General features: G+C 33.3%; 1 protein-coding gene across 1 annotated transcript; it reads left to right on the forward strand.

Moving 5' to 3' along the window:
• Positions 1-11,594: 11,594 nt before the first annotated feature.
• Positions 11,595-16,355, forward strand: LOC137630839 (carbohydrate sulfotransferase 10-like). The gene is made up of 7 exons (XM_068362385.1): positions 11,595-12,093; positions 12,622-12,782; positions 13,140-13,239; positions 14,351-14,481; positions 14,937-15,053; positions 15,344-15,505; positions 16,137-16,355. The coding sequence occupies exons 1-7, from the start codon at positions 11,620-11,622 to the stop codon at positions 16,243-16,245; spliced, it is 1,254 nt and encodes a 417-aa protein (XP_068218486.1). The 5' UTR covers positions 11,595-11,619; the 3' UTR covers positions 16,246-16,355.
• Positions 16,356-17,246: the final 891 nt, after the last annotated feature.

Below are 17,246 nucleotides of genomic sequence, written 5' to 3' on the forward strand. Positions count from 1 at the left end.
TTTTGACCGATAGCGAGTGCTAGCTATTATTCCCTCGAGGACTTTGGATAGAGATGATAAAAGTAAGGAAAAAGGAAATGATGAAGATAATGAAAAGGGAAAGTCTGGACAACCTGTGAAACCCAGAAAGACAAATCCTCTCAAGCCTTTTATCCCACAGTGAAATATTTTGTTTGCAATATTATTTTTCTTTATTCTTTTCAGCCTTACTCTTTCTCCACTGTCTTCCTTTCCTCAATTTTGTATTCAGTTAAAGTTGTTGAATGGAAAATACCAAAGATGTTTATAGCAGGAATATCATTATTAAGAAACTTCTCTTTTACAAAATACAAGAAGTCGGGATATTCACTACATTTGGCAATGCTGATTGAAATATTGCGGCCACTAATAATGTAGGGTTTTATTTTTTACTGCACCGTAGTCATATTAAGCACTAGCTCTTTTTCAGAGCTAGTACTCTCAAAAATATTAAGTGGTCAAAGAGCACCTAATGCTGACAGCAACCTAGTCAGTAAACATTGTGACCAATATCTTGATTATGGTTCTTGAAATAAGAATATTTTATGTAATATTTTCCACATATAACAAAAAAATCATAAGATTTTATAGATATCTTTGAATATTATTTATAAGGTATTATTTTCAATATTTATTTTTTAAAGGAAATAATGAAAATAGATTTATTAGAGCAATGCAAGTGTTCAAATTAATTTTCTTATTCCTGATCTAGATATCAATCTCCGGCACCGTCGTTCAGTTAGTTGTTATGAATGTTGCATAAGATTTCTCATAAGTGGCCATCCTTCGCATTTGAATCTTCAAAGACAGAGAGAGAGAGAGAGAGAGAGAGAATCCAATAGATAAAGAAATACAGAGAGGAATTGAAAAACAATAACAAAAGGAAAGATTTATTCATAGTTTTCTTTCTGGCCGAATCATACCATTTATCAGCTAAGACGTTTCGGAGGCAGATCTCACCCTCTGAAGACCGTTCCGGAAGTGTTCTTATTTCATCTTCGTTCATTCCCAGAATGTATAAATTTCGTTTTTATTGTGTTAACAATTAAGGAAATAATCGGAAGAATAAGGAATCTAAAATCTCTCTCTCTCTCTCTCTCTCTCTCTCTCTCTCTCTCTCTCTCTCTCTCTCTCTCTCTCTCTCTCGTAGGAATCTTCAAAGTGTCTCTGGAGGAAAACGGGAGAAATTTTACACAGAAGACGAATTTTCTCTTCTTTTCCAAGGTTTTCATTTCCTTATTTTTCGTTCGTTTTCACTCCAATTATTGAAAATTCTATCATATTCTAATGGCCGGTGTAATAGAGAGAGAGAGAGAGAGAGAGAGAGAGAGAGAGAGAGAGAGAGAGAGAGAGAGAGAGAGAGAGCCAGCAGAATTCAACAAATTCTTCTTTTGGCTTCAAGTGAAGTCTAAATGTTTTCAGGTATGAAGGAGAGAGAGAGAGAGAGAGAGAGGAGAGAGAGAGAGAGAGAGAGAGAGAGAGAGAGAGAGAGAATCCACAAGATAAAGATATACAGAAAGGAATTAAAGAAAAAAAACGCAACAAAAGGAAAGATTTATTCATAGTTTTCTTTCTGTGCGAATCGTAACATATATTAGCTAAGACACTTCTGAGGCAAATCTCACCCTCTGAAGACCGTTCTGGAAGCATTCTTATTTCATCTTCGTTCATTCCCAGAATGTAATGTTCGCCTTCCGTAAGAATTTCCTTTGTATTCGTGTTAACAATTATGGAAATATTCGGAAGAATAAGGAATCTCAAATCTCTCTCTCTTTCTCTCTCTCTCTCTCACTCTCTCTCTCTCTCTCTCTCTCTCTCTCTCCTCTCTCTCTCTCTCTCTCTCTCTCGTAGGAATCTTCAAAGTGTTTCCGGAGGAAAATAGGAGAAATTTTACGCTGAAGACGATTTTCTTCTTTTCCGATGATTTCATACCTTAAATCTTCGATCGTTTTCACTCCAATTATGGAAAACTCTATCATATTCTAATGGACGGTGTAATAGAGAGAGAGAGAGAGAGAGAGAGAGAGAGAGAGAGAGAGAGAGAGAGAGAGAGAGAGAGAGAGAGAGAGAGCATTCTTTTAATATTTCATTTCCGTTTATTCACAGACAGTAACGTTCATCCATCTCTTCTGTGAATAAACGGAAATGAAATATGAAAAGAATGCTCTCTCTCTCTCTCTCTCTCTCTCTCTCTCTCTCTTCTCTCTCTCTCTCTCTCTCTCTCTCTCTCTCTCTCTCTCCTCAACTCGGTGTTTTTTTTTCTTTAAATGCTGAATTCAGGAAAGGTTTCGGTAATCATATATAAATATATATATATATATATATATATATATATATATATATATATAATATATATATATATATATATATATGTACATGTATATATATATATATATATATAAATATATATAAATATATATATATATATATATATATATATATATGTGTGTGTGTGTGTGTGTGTATATATATGTATATATATAAAATGTGTGCATATGGTATGTATATATGTGTGTGTATGGGTATGTCAGTGTGCACACAAAACTTGTTACACTTTATCGTAGCCGTTGTGAATCTGTTATGCAAATATTCCTTCCTTTTTGTTTACCTAATTCTCAACGCCGTAATAAATCATATCCAAAGTAGTATAGCAGTATTTCATTAAGAGTCTGTCTGGCACATCGTCTGGGAAAGGGCTGAAGTAGATTAAGGAAGGATTAAGTTGAATAATCTTCTTATTAAATACGAGGCCTGATTTGCATAAGATGTCCGAGTAACTAGGAAAAAAATAGTATCCGATATAGGCGGAAATGTGTTTACTATTTCTTACTATTTGATAGAAGATTACTTAGTTTTATTACCTCGTCCCCACCGGTTATGGGTTATTGTTTTTGGTAGAATTCTTTGTGTTTGTTTCTAACTATGGAAAAACTACTTGTCCGATTTACTTGATTTTTTTTTTGGGGGGGGGGGGGGTTGGGGTGCACTATGACACACCGTGGACCCGATTAATATTTGGTCCGCATAGAGTCAAGATCAAAGTCACGGTGACTCGAAAGATCTTTGTAGACTTTTGACTGAAGCTCTGTTAAATATTACCCGATTATTTGAAACCTGGACCAAAATCTTAATTTTTCGGCGCCGAAAATGTAATTCTTTATATGAAAATAGTGAAAAAGCATACCTTTGAAGATTGGTAAGGTCAGAGTTCAAGGGTTTCAAATTTTCAATGTCACCGAATTTAGAGGACCAAAAGTCTTGAACGATTAGATATGCAATTGATTAATATGACAGACAGAAAACCACCTTTGAGCTTTAATAAAACTCCTTGGTAAAATCTGTAAAAACTAATGTAGGATCAATAATTAATTTCTCCCTTAATTGTTAAATGCCTTTTCCTTGTATTTTTCAATCATACATTACATCTTTCTCGGTTCATTAGAGTAGCAAAATGCTGCGTAATTGGTCAGTAAGATTTAATCTTTCTTAAAAGCCTTAATACACTTTCAAATTATTTTGGAGCAGGACATTCCACAATAACCTTTACTTCTCGCTTTGCCAGCGTAATCTATCTACACTGTTTACTTGTCGCATTTATTCTAGGGATTTGACATTTTATCTATCTTAATCTTTATTCCTGGTATTCTCCCTCTTTCTAAGACTAGTTCTAATCTTTTTAAAATAGCCATCTATATCCTTACTAAACATAGCAACACCATTTAAATATACTTATACATTGTCTATGTCTCCTAAATTTGCAACATCAATCTGCCAAAAGTCAAAGGAGATGATGTGAGCCCATCGGAATCACTGGAAATTCTAAATATTCGTTTTGAATGCTAAACGCAGTTAATGGCTTGTATTCCATCGTCTCTGGCACTCGCCAATATCAACTAAGTATCTCTGCTCCCTCAGTAACTGAGCCAGAACATCAATTTCATCACTGGGACAGATATTTTATTAAGAACTGTATTTTAATTCAACTTATGAAAATCTACCACTAGTCTATAACTTCCATTTTTATTTGGAATAATACCATGGGATGATTATAATGAGACTTTTTTTATTTCAACTCTCACTGTATCTGCTATTGGGCGTTGGCTGATATGCAGTTTTGTACTCTCTTCTATAAAAAGTTTGTCGCCGTAATCTTCATTTATTGAATGCATGTTTATCGAGCTCTGTATAGGAAAATTTACCGTCCAATTTTAAAGGGTTGTACGGCCCACAAGGGCACTATATGACCCATGGAGGAATACATCAGTTTTCCCTTGTTCCAATTTTCACCATTAGAATGATAACTTTTGGTAATGCTATGAACGTCAAGAAATAGGGCTAGCTTCTTTATATGAGATCATCACATCATTAAGACCTATTACGTTAATAAAAAAAAACAGTGACATTTCATGAATGCTGTCAGGTGATAATTACTGTACAGTAAAACAGGTATCTTTTGCCGACGAGATTTGACGTCAAGAGTGTGGTTGATATTGATGCCATCCAGCATTCCAGTAACATATAAATCTTTCCTTGGATGCTGTATTGGGTTATGTGACGTTTGTGGCATTAAATACTTTTCTTTTTAGAGAAAGTGGTATTTAGCATTTCATAATCTCATTTTGCCTACCAAATGCTCTATATCATATGCTTATTTTTACTTTCCATTTTGGTCTCGTGTCCTAGCGAAACAGTTACAGTCTGTCCTAAGTACCTATATTCATCAACATTCTCTAGAGGTTCGTCCATAACTCTTATTTGTTGTCTCTGAATATTCATAGAAAATTTTTTTAGTTCTACTAATATTCATCTTAAGTCCTACATTTCTGTTTTCAGTGTTAATAGGATTCTGTGTATTGTTAGGATATATTTTTTGGAGAAGTAAAAACATTTTGGGGGTAAAGTACAAAATGGCACAGTTTAATATCCAAGAGTTTTTGAATAACCCAAATGTTCAGGAATTATCAGAAGCTAATGTAACTAAAGCTCAGTGGCTCTCTATTTTGATGGCATGTGGTTGCCATGCAACGAGTGGAATTATTAAAGCCCAAATCAAGTGTCTAGCCTTAGAAGCATTGACGAACTCGGGAAAGTTGGTGAAAGAAAATATTGTAGCAGCTGGTGAACTGTTGGAAGAAGCTGAGGAAGTATTTGTAGCCAAGCAAGGACCACTTGACTCCCAAACTAAAGACATGAAAGCTGATAGGGTTGTAGAAGCTGAGATTCGATGAATTGCAGCTAAGGAGAATTTGATCAAGTTGAAGATGACGGTGGAAGGAAAAGAAGAAGCGCGTCGTGCGAGGCAAGTGGAAGCAAGACGAGAAGAAGAAGAGAGGGCAGAAGCCCGACATGTGAGTGAAAGATAGGCAGAAAAAGCCAGAGAGGTCGCAAGACATGTGAGGAACATGGAAGGAAAAGAGAGAGAAAGAAGAAAAGGAGAAGGAAGAGGCGAGAGAGATTGCATGACATGCGAGGGAGTTGGAGCCATTGAACGCACATGCAAAGTCAGCAACGCAGATAGAGGTGACCCCTGCTATGCATGATGATTCTGTGTTGAATGTGTCAAACGTCTAGATGTTAATTCCAAAGTTCACAGAAGAGGCTCTTGATGAATTTTTCGCTTATTTTGAAAGTCGCATCGATGATGCAATGGCCCGAAGATAAATGGTCTGTGTTATTGCAGAGTGTACTCTTTGGGAAAGGTCACAGTGCTTACTTGTCCTTATCTCAAAACCAGAGAAAGGAGTATCAAGAAGTGAAGAGGAACGGGCTACAAGTGTATCAGCTGACCCCTGAATATTATAATGAATGGTTTCGAAGTTTGTGGAAGGACGAGAAAATTACTATTCTGGATTACCCTTATAAAGTACGATGATGTTATATGAGATGAACAGAGGCTGTTAGCGTGAGGAAGATGGCTGATTTAGAAGAATTGATAGTACTAGAACAGTATCTACGAGTAATTCCTGAACATATTCGAACGTACTTAAGAAAAAGAGAGGTGAAAAAACTTGATAAAGCCACTTTGCTGGGGAAGATTATAATATTATCAGTCATAAACCCTCCTCAGGCATGAAGTTTCACCCGACGTTCCTACCAAGTGTCAAGTATTTGCCGAACCATGAAAACCAGTTCATTAATTACTTTGTGAACAAGTTCAACAGTTACAGTGAAAGTAGCACTGGTACTGTTCATGAGCAGAATGTGATAGTACCACAGCAACAATCGTCGAATCATCTTCATTCAAGTATCGTGAAAGACGTTCAAAAGGTTGATATTGTCTATTTTAAGTGTAGCAAGAGAGGTCATATCAGTAAGGAATATTGGTCAAATCAACTGAAAGCAGTCTCCAAGTTATTAAGGATAATTCGACTTCACAGAATACGAAGACGAAAAAACAATTGGAAAAGAACGAAGAGAAAAATAAACCAGCCAATGTTTACATGACGAACAGGACAAACTCAAACAGCGTGGATGCCTTTAAACCATATATTTATGAAGGTATGTTAGCAGCAATAGACGGGAGTGAACGATCCCCGGTCAGGATATTGAGCGATACAGGTTGTAACCATAGTGTGGTGATACAAGAAGTACACCCGTTAGTGAAACAGTCTCTCATAGGAGACTCGGTTATTTTAAAGGAAATAGGAGGTGAAGAGGTTAACCCTATTTGCCGTTTGAAACTGTCATGTGAGGTAATTTTGACTTTGCGGTAAAGGATTCATATGCTGTTAAAGGAGTAGATGTCCTGCTGGGTAATGAGATTGGTGGAGCACATTTTGTGCCGTGTCCCATTGTAACGGAGAAACCATTGAAGTATAGTCCTACAACTGAACTCGAGAAGCACTACCTTTATGTTTCCTAGTAGCGTGATGACTAGAAGTATGATGAAGAAAATGCTGCTGAAGAAGAAAAAGAAATCGAAGGAGCGATGAACTTGGAGGATTTGTTTTCCAAAGAAGTGGATTCCCTTGATGGTACGCAAGAGGAGAACTCCCGAGTAAGCCCAAGCGAAGAGGAACGACAGACAATTGGCCAAGAGGATGAGGAAGAAATGGACATGGAAGAAATACAAAATTCAGCGTTAGAAGTAAGATAAGTGAGAAGGAAAAGGCTGATAGGATTGCAATGGAGACACAGCAGTCTCTGACCTGTTATTATCTTATGGATGGGTTGGTTATGACGAACATAGACCCGCTGATATCCCTGGGAATGCCAAATGGGAAATATATATTATCAGATATGGGTTCCCACACTGTTGAGAAGACAGGTGATTACCATAGCGCACGAGACTCTACACATGGGAATAATGAAGATGATGGAGAAGATTAAGAAACGCTTTTTCTGGTCTAGCATGCATAAGGACGTGAGTCAGTTTTGCTATGCATGTCAACGAGTGCATCAAGAAAGCTCCCCTACGCCCGATCGAAGTACGAGGAGAACCCTTCTGAAAAGGACCGAAAAAAATGTTGGCAGGAAAAGGGAAAGATCGAGAGGAAAAGGAAAGAGAAAATGTCAAGGATTTGAGGAAAAGGATTGGTGAGTTAAGGAGGCTTTCCCTAAAAGGCATGAAAACGAGGAGTCAAGGGAAAAGGAAAAATAAAGAAATGGTTTGACATGAAAAGTACGAACACACACCATGTGGTAGGATAGCAGGTGTTGGTCTACTGACCAATAAGGAGATTCCCTCTCACTAACGAGTTCCAAGAACCATTCCGGATTTTGGAGGAGAGCAGTGACTGGACCTACATTATCGAGATATCAGGAAAAAGAAAAAATCTGAGAAATACCATATACTTCGAAACTGATACTTCAAGCACAGGATTTCAACAAGAAATTCCTTATCCTTGTGGATGCGTCAGATAACGGGATTGGAGAAGTCTTATTGCAAGAAGATAAGGAAAGAATTCTTCACCCTTTTTGTTTTATGTCGTCGAAGCTAGAGAAACATTAGCATGGCTACTCGACAGCTGAAAAGGAACTGCTGGCGTTAGTCACAGTGATAAACAATTTTAAGGTCTATGTGAATCGAACACAAAAGGAAGAGATTACAGTGTATTCGGATCATAATCCTTTAACTTTTGTTAATAAGATAAAAAATAATAATCAAAGGTTATCTATGTGGTCATTATGTTTGTAACCGTATTGTATTAATGTAAAACATATATCCGATGAAGAAAACGGGGTTGCAGATTGTTTACCTCTTGCTAAATCAATGGATTCAGGCCCGGAATAAATAATCATTTTTGGGAGGAGCTATCTTACGAAGCTGATCTAGTGTAGAGTAAATATGTTATTCAGGTATTTTATTTATGTTTTCATATATGCATTGAAGAGGTGAATAGCCAGCTCTTAATATGAGTTCCTTTCATGTAAGTATAAGTTTGTTATGTAAATTACATAAGACTTTCGTCAATAATATTCTTGTAGTCTTCATTCAAGTCAGTATGTGTAAATTTACGTTATTTTTAAGAATTAACTTTTATTTCACGTATTTTATTATGAAGTCTTACGTAATCTGTTAAGAGGGTTATATGATCCATACGATATATGAACAAGGGCTAATGAAAATCTTTTTCATATTTCTATGAGCTATTGCGTCATGTATGTGAGAAAATACGCAATTCTTATATGTGCCACGTATTTTGGATGGTTCTTTTATTTCCAAGAACAGTGGTTGCGTGGAGCAGCTGAGAGAGAGAGTTGCCTAAAACCAAGGTTCGTACCTTGAATTTTTATCTCATTGATAACTCAAGCAGGGCTAGAGGCCAGCCCCCAAGCTACGAGAATAATCTATGGAATATTCAAGAAGTTACTAATTTCATATATAAGTGCTGCCAGGAATGAGTGGGGGAGAAGAGAAACAGCTGTCCTGTGAAAGAGTCAAAATTCCCTCTCTCTCTCTCTCTAATGTGTTCTCTCCAAAGTGATTTTGTGCCCCAACATATATAGTGTGTAGTGAGTTAAAACGTTGCTGTAAATTGGGTAGGTGATTTTAACTCTATTATCTTGTGGTGAATGTTGGGCATTGTGTAAATCTTTGTAACTGGCCTGTGAGAGTTACGAAAGTATGTGAAGTTAGTAAATATATCGGTTACTTTATGTAAGTTCTTTAAAAGTTTAAGCATTATGTGTAATTATTTCTTTTGTCTTAGTCTAAGTTTTATTCCGATTTAATATTTCAAGTCAAGTGATTACAAAATTTTCAGAGTGCAATTATTTCTTTTGTCTTAGTCTAAGGTTTATTCTAATTCAATATTTTGAGTCAAGTGATTATATAATTTTGAGAACGTAACATTTTTCTTTTGATCTAAGTTATGTTCAGACTTAATATTTATTTTTCTATGTAAATTATTTCAAAATGTTGTAATTTATATAGAATATATTTCTTTTTATTAAGAGTGTATTATTTCAATCACCAGTGTTTGTTTCATACTTGCTCGTATCCTGTTAATGAATAGAGTGAGACGTGGTTTTGAATGATTCTTAAGAATAATTACCCTGTTTTGTTTTAAGTGAACTTAAGAGACCTTTGAGAGTATTCTATATATTGCTGTCTGGGAGTTACATAATTGTCTCACTGTTTGGGTATTAATATTTTCGAGTGTAACAGATTTAATGTAAAAACAAACAGGTGAGTTTAGAACTCGAGAGGTTGTATAGCTTGCCAGCCGTAATATATATAATATCATGTTTTGGTTCCCAGGCCACAGGACTATAGTATAGTTGTATTTATATATACATATATATATATATATATATATATATATATATATATATATATATATATATATATACATGTATATATATATATATATATATATATATATATATATATATACATGTATATATATATATATATATATATATATATGTATATATGTATATATATATATATATATATATATATATATATATATATATATATATATATGTATATATATATATATATATATGTGTGTGTGTGTGTATATATATATATACTCTATATATATATATATATATATATATATATATATATATGTGTGTGTGTGTGTGTATACATATATATATATATATATATATATATATATATATATATATATATATATATATATATATATATATGTATATATATATATATATATATATATATATATATATATATATATATACATATATATATATATAGTTTTTACGGGATGGTAGGTAGTAGGTTGGCCAAGGCACCATGCACCTGATGATATACTACCGCTAGAGAGTTAATGGGTCTTTTGACTGGCCATAAAATACTACATAGGATTCCTATCTCTGGTTACAGCTCGTTTCACCTCTTTCGACATATACACAGAATAGTCTGGCATATTCTTCACCAATTCTCCTCTCTCCTGATGCATTTGCAAACACTAAAATTAACAAATAATTCTTCTTCTCTCAGGAGGTTAACTACTGTATTGTAATTGTTCAGTGGCTACTTTCCTCTTGGTAAGGATAGAAGAGAATCTTTAGCTACATTAATCAGCTTTTATAGGAGCAGGACACTCAAAAGTCAAACTATTGTTCTTCATTCTTAGGTAGTGCCATAATCTCTGTACCATGGTCTTCCACTGTTTTTTGTTAGATATCTCTTGTTTGGTGATACACTCGGGCACACTATTCTATCTTATTTCTTCTTTTTATTTTGAAGATTTTATCCTTTTTTATTTGAAGTTTTCATATTATATCTATTAAAGATTTCATTTTATGTGTTTTTGTTCTTAAACTTTTCTTGTGGTTTTTTCTTTATTCTCTTTCCTCACTGAGCTATTTCAAATGTTGGAGCTCTTGAAATTACATTACCCTACTTTTCTGAATAGGTTTGAAGCTTACCATATAATATATGAACTTATATATGTTATATATATATATATATATATATATATATATATATATATATATATATATATATATATATATATATATGTGTGTGTGTGTGTATGTGTGTGTGTATGTGTGTATGAATAATAGTGTAGAGGCATATTTCCCCGTTTTTTGTAAGGCATCCAATTTTATTAAAACTGAATCTATCTAAATACGTGAAAAAACTTTTTTTTTTTCTATAAACATCACTTACAGTGTTTGAAGAATATCACCTCCCTAAACCTTAATCTCGTGATGTCAAAACACATGTAATTAATCGTATGCTAATGAATGCAACAATCACTTTACGATTTTTGTATACAAACACACACACACACACACACACATATATATATATATATATATATATATATATATATATATATATATATATATATATATATATATATATATATACATATATATACATATACATATATATATATATATATATATATATATATATATATATATATATATGTGTGTGTGTGTGTGTGTGTGTGTGCGTGCGTGTGTGTGTGTGTGTATGTTCGTGTATATGTGTGATCATACAGTATATGCTCAGTATGTTTTTGAAAATTGAGCGGTCGAGTTATTCTTATCAGTTTAATTCTTTATAAATTTATCTACCTTAAATGAATATACTGTAGCTAAATGGTCATTATTTTCTTACATAACTCTACCATATTCTTTCAGTGTTCATAAATCCATACAAAATCTTTCATCATGAGTCGCATGCGAAGAGTGATTCACGCATTGTGCCACCCACTTGGTGTTTCCATTGGCCTAATCATTCTGGCACTCTTATGGTCTGCAAGTAATGTCAACATCAAGAAGACATCTGAAGATATTTTGAAAATTCTACAACTGGAAAATTTGCGCCAGTTACAATCACTATTGAGGAGTGTCCCGATTGAGAATTCAAGTTCATTTGGGCTGTTATCTACTGATAGTGTATTATCCCTTGAAGATAATTTTCAAAAGGCTGAAGGTTTTGGCAATGAAGATACTATCGATCTCTATCAAGAGGAGGGAAGCAAGGAAGAGAATGCTGTTTTCCGACGGCTCAAGAAACGAAGGAAGAAGGTTGTAGATGTGTGCCGGAGTGGAAAGTTCAAAGACTGTCATATCCAAGCTGTCCTTAATGGTCGAATTTTCTTTTTTCACCATTATAACACAACTGTTTGTACTATATCTAAGGTTAGTTGGAGATAGAACAGATGAGTTTAATCTGTATATTCCCCCTGTATTTTCCAGTATGTAACTTTCCAGAATATTTTTCAGTTTTAGTTTATTCAGTACTTTATCATGATTGCACATGAATGCTATGTGGTGGTTTTACTATATTACTAGGGCTGGGATTATGCAAATAGTATTAAATCGTAAAAGGTAGGAACGTTTTTATTACACATCAGCAACCATGGCTTAAGCTATTCAGAAAACATTTTTGTTAGTGAAAAAGATTTTCAGAAATGCTCACATATCTGTGTGGGTGTTGTTCAGTAAAACTAAGTTTTTACCATTAGTTTGTTAGGGTTGGTGCAATATATTGCGGAGTAAGCACACACGTATAATAATAATAATAATAATAATAATAATAATAATAATAATAATAATAATAATAATAATAATAATAATAATAATAATAATAATGATATTGATGCTTTATAAAATAAGTTCTCACTAGTTTCCCATTGGAATAAGATCTCATTAATCTTATTTTTTCAGTCAGGATCATCAACTTGGGGAGAGCACCTCAGGAAAGTGAATGGGGAACCACCATATAATAAACTTATTTTTGAAGACAATATCAGGATGGCCTTTTTGCGGAAGCCTATTAAAGTTATAATGAAAGATATCAAGTCTTCTTCGAAAATCATAACTGTCAGGTAAATTGAACCTTTGTGCTTCAAGCTTCTTGTCACGGCAACTGCAAACTATGTCATTTGTCAGTAAAACAGACACCGATGATAAAGTTTGATATTTCACTCAACTCTTGCATTTATTGACCATGAGCAAATGGGGTTAGTGTTGCCAGTATACCTCTCACCATCCACTCTTTCCCTCTTCCTTTCTTTTACTATACTATTGAGCCTGTTATTTTATTTATTTATTTATTTTGTTTTCTTTTTCTTTTTTTTGCAACTGTAGTGTCAGATCACTGGACCAAGCTTTCATAAGTAAGTTAATATTTATCTAAACCAGAACTGTATTACTATAAAATAAATGACACTTTCTCTCACAAGGCATCCCCTGACGCGATTGGAGTCTGCCTTTCGTACTCAGTATAACAATGGGAAAGGTATGGAACCGCACAGACCTCTTGAGGAAGCAGAGCTACGAAAGGTAGGTCGACTAACAGTTTAGTCCTAGAAGCCGTAAAAAGACATCGTCATTATATTACTTCCCAGTTACTCTTCTAGAATAAATTCCTGAATTGTGTAAACTTGTTTCTTTTAAGTTAGTGAATGAGTAGGTAGCTTTGCCAAGAGCTAAGAGTGGAGCGAAAATGGTAATATGATTCAAGGGAATGCTTTTTTTATTATACTGTTCTATATTTATTTATTCTGTAACAGCACGTAGAAATTACAGGAACCATTTCATGATAAACTCAATAACACATTGCCAGTTCAGCTGAAAAAAAGGGCAATATACATGAAGCACACATAGGTATAATAAGATGGTTCATTAGGGGGGGGGGGTGCAAGGCAGTGTTCTTCAAATAAAAAGGGGGAGAATATTATTTGTAATAAAGGAAATTGACTGATTGGATTTCGTTAGATTAGAGTTTAATGATGAGTAGGCCTGCATTGTGCATTAATGAAAATAAAGATGATCCCTCATATTAATCTAAACTTGAAATATGTCTCCATTATGATTGTACAAAAACTTCATTCCTGAGATACCTATTTTCACCTTATGAATATGACTGTCATATGGGGTTTATTGAGTGGCTAAGGTATACTAGTTAATTTATAACTCAGTCTGATTTCAGACGGAACAATGTTACATTTTAACTTCCACTTTTTGTTCTTCAGTGATATGCTCATTAATTTCCGTATTACATTTCCTGTCTATCATGAATAATTCATCTGTAAATTTCTTAAAAAAAAAAAAAAAAAAAAAAAAAAAAAAAAAAATACGAATTTCTCGAATTGTTCTTTTATTCCATTAAAAAAATCCTATGCTATAGACATATAATTCCACTATCAATGAATCATGTTCATAATGTTAAAAACCTTATTCTATAAACATCAAGGGATAGAAACTTGCAAAAGATATTGTGAGGCTCTTATGAATAGTAGTGGGTTACAGTGCGATTAGAGTGATTGCAGTACGTAGCTACCTAGATACTAACCTTGAAGTTAAGATTAAGCTTATACTGATAATGATATTTTGGTTTTATAGTGCGTTCTTCCCACGTGATAATCTGGTCTTGACTTTACTTTATCAATAGAGGATAGCTGGAACTTTCTGGCCTGAAAGGTTCCGTAGATTCTGGCTTCCTGCCCTCTTTGCCAACAACATGGTGCCCCCTAATACGCACATTAAAGTTGGTATAAAAGAACCAGTTGACCCAAGTGTCGTGTAAGTAACTTTGGGAAAGTAATCATGATAATATATCTGTGTATTCTAATATCCTTTGTCTGTTTGTGTATAGATTTTTCTTGAATAAATAAATGTAGTCCTTTCATGGAGGGACATTCAGACCCACAATCAGAGAGGAATCTGTTGAATTTTGGATAATTATAGTAATTGTCACTGTAAGAAACATTTCCATCTAGAATTATGTTATATCCTTTTTGCAAGTTAAATCACAATTTTCTTATCTATCAATCAAAAGTATTACTGAATTATTATTTTATGGAATGAGTAGTTTTCTTAATTTCGTTTAAACATGTAATATAATAAGAACAAGAGAAAAAATCACTTTAATTTGTTTCACAGTAATTCAAAGTCTAGATACTTGTATATTTTCCATAAGATTCTAATGAACGACTCCAAAAGCTTCTTTCAATTGTTTGATTCTGTTGCACTTCCAGATACTCAGAAGAGGAATATGAGCGCTTGTACAATGTTCTGAAACCAAAGATTACATTTGTACAGTTCCTGAAGTTTGTTTTAAAAACTTATGAAGAAGGAAACCCGGAATTTCACTGGTTTGTGAAAACATTTTTCATTATTATTATAAGAGAGTATGTAGCTAAATTATCCTTTTATCTCTTTGTTGCATACAAACACTTATGATAAAGATGTACATCTCATTATGTCAGAGATCATTGGAATAATAAACTATAGTTTGATGATTTCATTATTGTTTTTAAGTACATTACAGTATAGTCTCTCTCTCTCTCTCTCTCTCTCTCTCTCTCTCTCTCTCTCTCTCTCTCTCTCTCTCTCTCTCTCTCTCTCTCGTGCACGCTCATATTAATACATCATATTTCCACAGGTCCCCTTATTATCAATGGTGTTGTCCTTGTCATTTCGATTATGACTACATCACAAAAGTCGAAACATTATCAGAAGATTTGAAATACACATTCAAGAAACTTGGCATTCCAAGAGACCCTCATGTTGTCATGAACAAAAAAAGGAGGAGTAAGGAATTAGAGTAAGTTTTCAACAGTTCGTTTTCTTTCCTATGTATGCAGAGAAAGTGTTTTAATTGTATGAGTTTTATGCAATTACATTTAATATAAATGCATATTCATTGCAGCTTGGTGAGAAAGGTTATTAGGTGTATATATATACATATATATATATATATATATATATATATATATATATATATATATATATATATATATATATATATATATATATATATGAAGTCTAAATCCAAATCCGTTGGAGGATTGAATGTGATGGTACCAATAAGGTAGGCTAAACTTGGCTAGATTCGAAAAAAGAAAAAAAATATAATGATCAACACACTGGAAACAATAGAAGAGGAAAGTTAGTTACCATATTTTTAAGTTGTTTCTTTTCATATAATTTCAAGTCGGCTACTTCACTACACTATTTCAATTCCTAAAACTAATTGCTGAGCCTAAATTTGTCATTGATATGATACTTTAAGGAGGCACATAACTTTGACATATAAGGAGGAAGTTTGAAAATATTTGTGATTTGAGCTTACAACCTTTCAGTACTGACTTTGCATTTTAATGCTGTCATAAAAGACACTGTGATTTTTAAGAAATCATCATCTTTGAGCAAAACGTAAATTAGTCTTTTTTCAGATACTATCGGAATGTTCCTGAAACCCTAAGAAGAGAAATTTACAAGTACCTAAAACCGGACATGGATCTCTTTGAATATGAACTTCCTAAGAATTTCTTAAATTTATAAAAGAATTGAGTTGATAGAGAGTGAAATGTTCAAATGACCAATTTTGTAAATTTTTTAAATTATATTTTTGGGGTTAATAAACTATGAGGTTTTAGAGAACGGTAATACAATACCAAAGAGACAATTTCCTCCCTGGTCCAGGGACTGTGTATCAATATGCACCTATAGATTTAGGCTTTATTGAATTTTCTGATGCTGAAATATGGCAAAGATGCCCTGCTACAGTAATAAAAAAAATAGAAAAAAAGAAATAAGAGGCGAAGATGCCCTGTGTATCAATATGCACCTACAGATTTAGGCTTTATTGAATTTTCTGATGCTGAAATATGGCAAAGATGCCCTGCTACAGTAATAAAAAAAATAGAAAAAAGGAAATAAGAGGCGAAGATGCCCTGCCACAATAGAAAGAACATAAAAAAAAAAAAAAACATCCCTTGGGGGACGTTCTACAAATCCCTTGAATGTAACGCTGCCAATCTTACTGTCAATTATAATCTTATGGCTCCTTACCTACCTACTCTCTATGTGTGTATATACATATATATATATATATATATATATATATATATATATATATATATATATATATATATACATATATATATATATATATATATATATATATATATATATATATATATATATGTATATATATATATATACATATATATATATATATATATATATATATATATATATATATATATATATATATATATATATATACACACACACACACATATATATATATATATACATATATATTTACTCCAGTCATCATGGAGTATAATAAAAAAAAATCTTCCTTTCCTTATTGGTAGTAGTACTCCATTAGCTATAGCTGATCTGGCATCTATTCCACACTCTGGAGGTGGGTAATGCTGATGCACCCAAGTTTCCTTTAGATACATTATATATTGGGAAGCGTGGTTGGATATGTTAATATCTGAAAAAACGCAGTGTTTGCTGCTGAAGCATCGCTTCACTTCATAAGGAATTTA

This window comes from Palaemon carinicauda, chromosome 39 (genome assembly GCF_036898095.1).
Source record: "Palaemon carinicauda isolate YSFRI2023 chromosome 39, ASM3689809v2, whole genome shotgun sequence".
In the NCBI taxonomy this organism is placed as follows: Eukaryota; Metazoa; Arthropoda; class Malacostraca; order Decapoda; family Palaemonidae; genus Palaemon; species Palaemon carinicauda.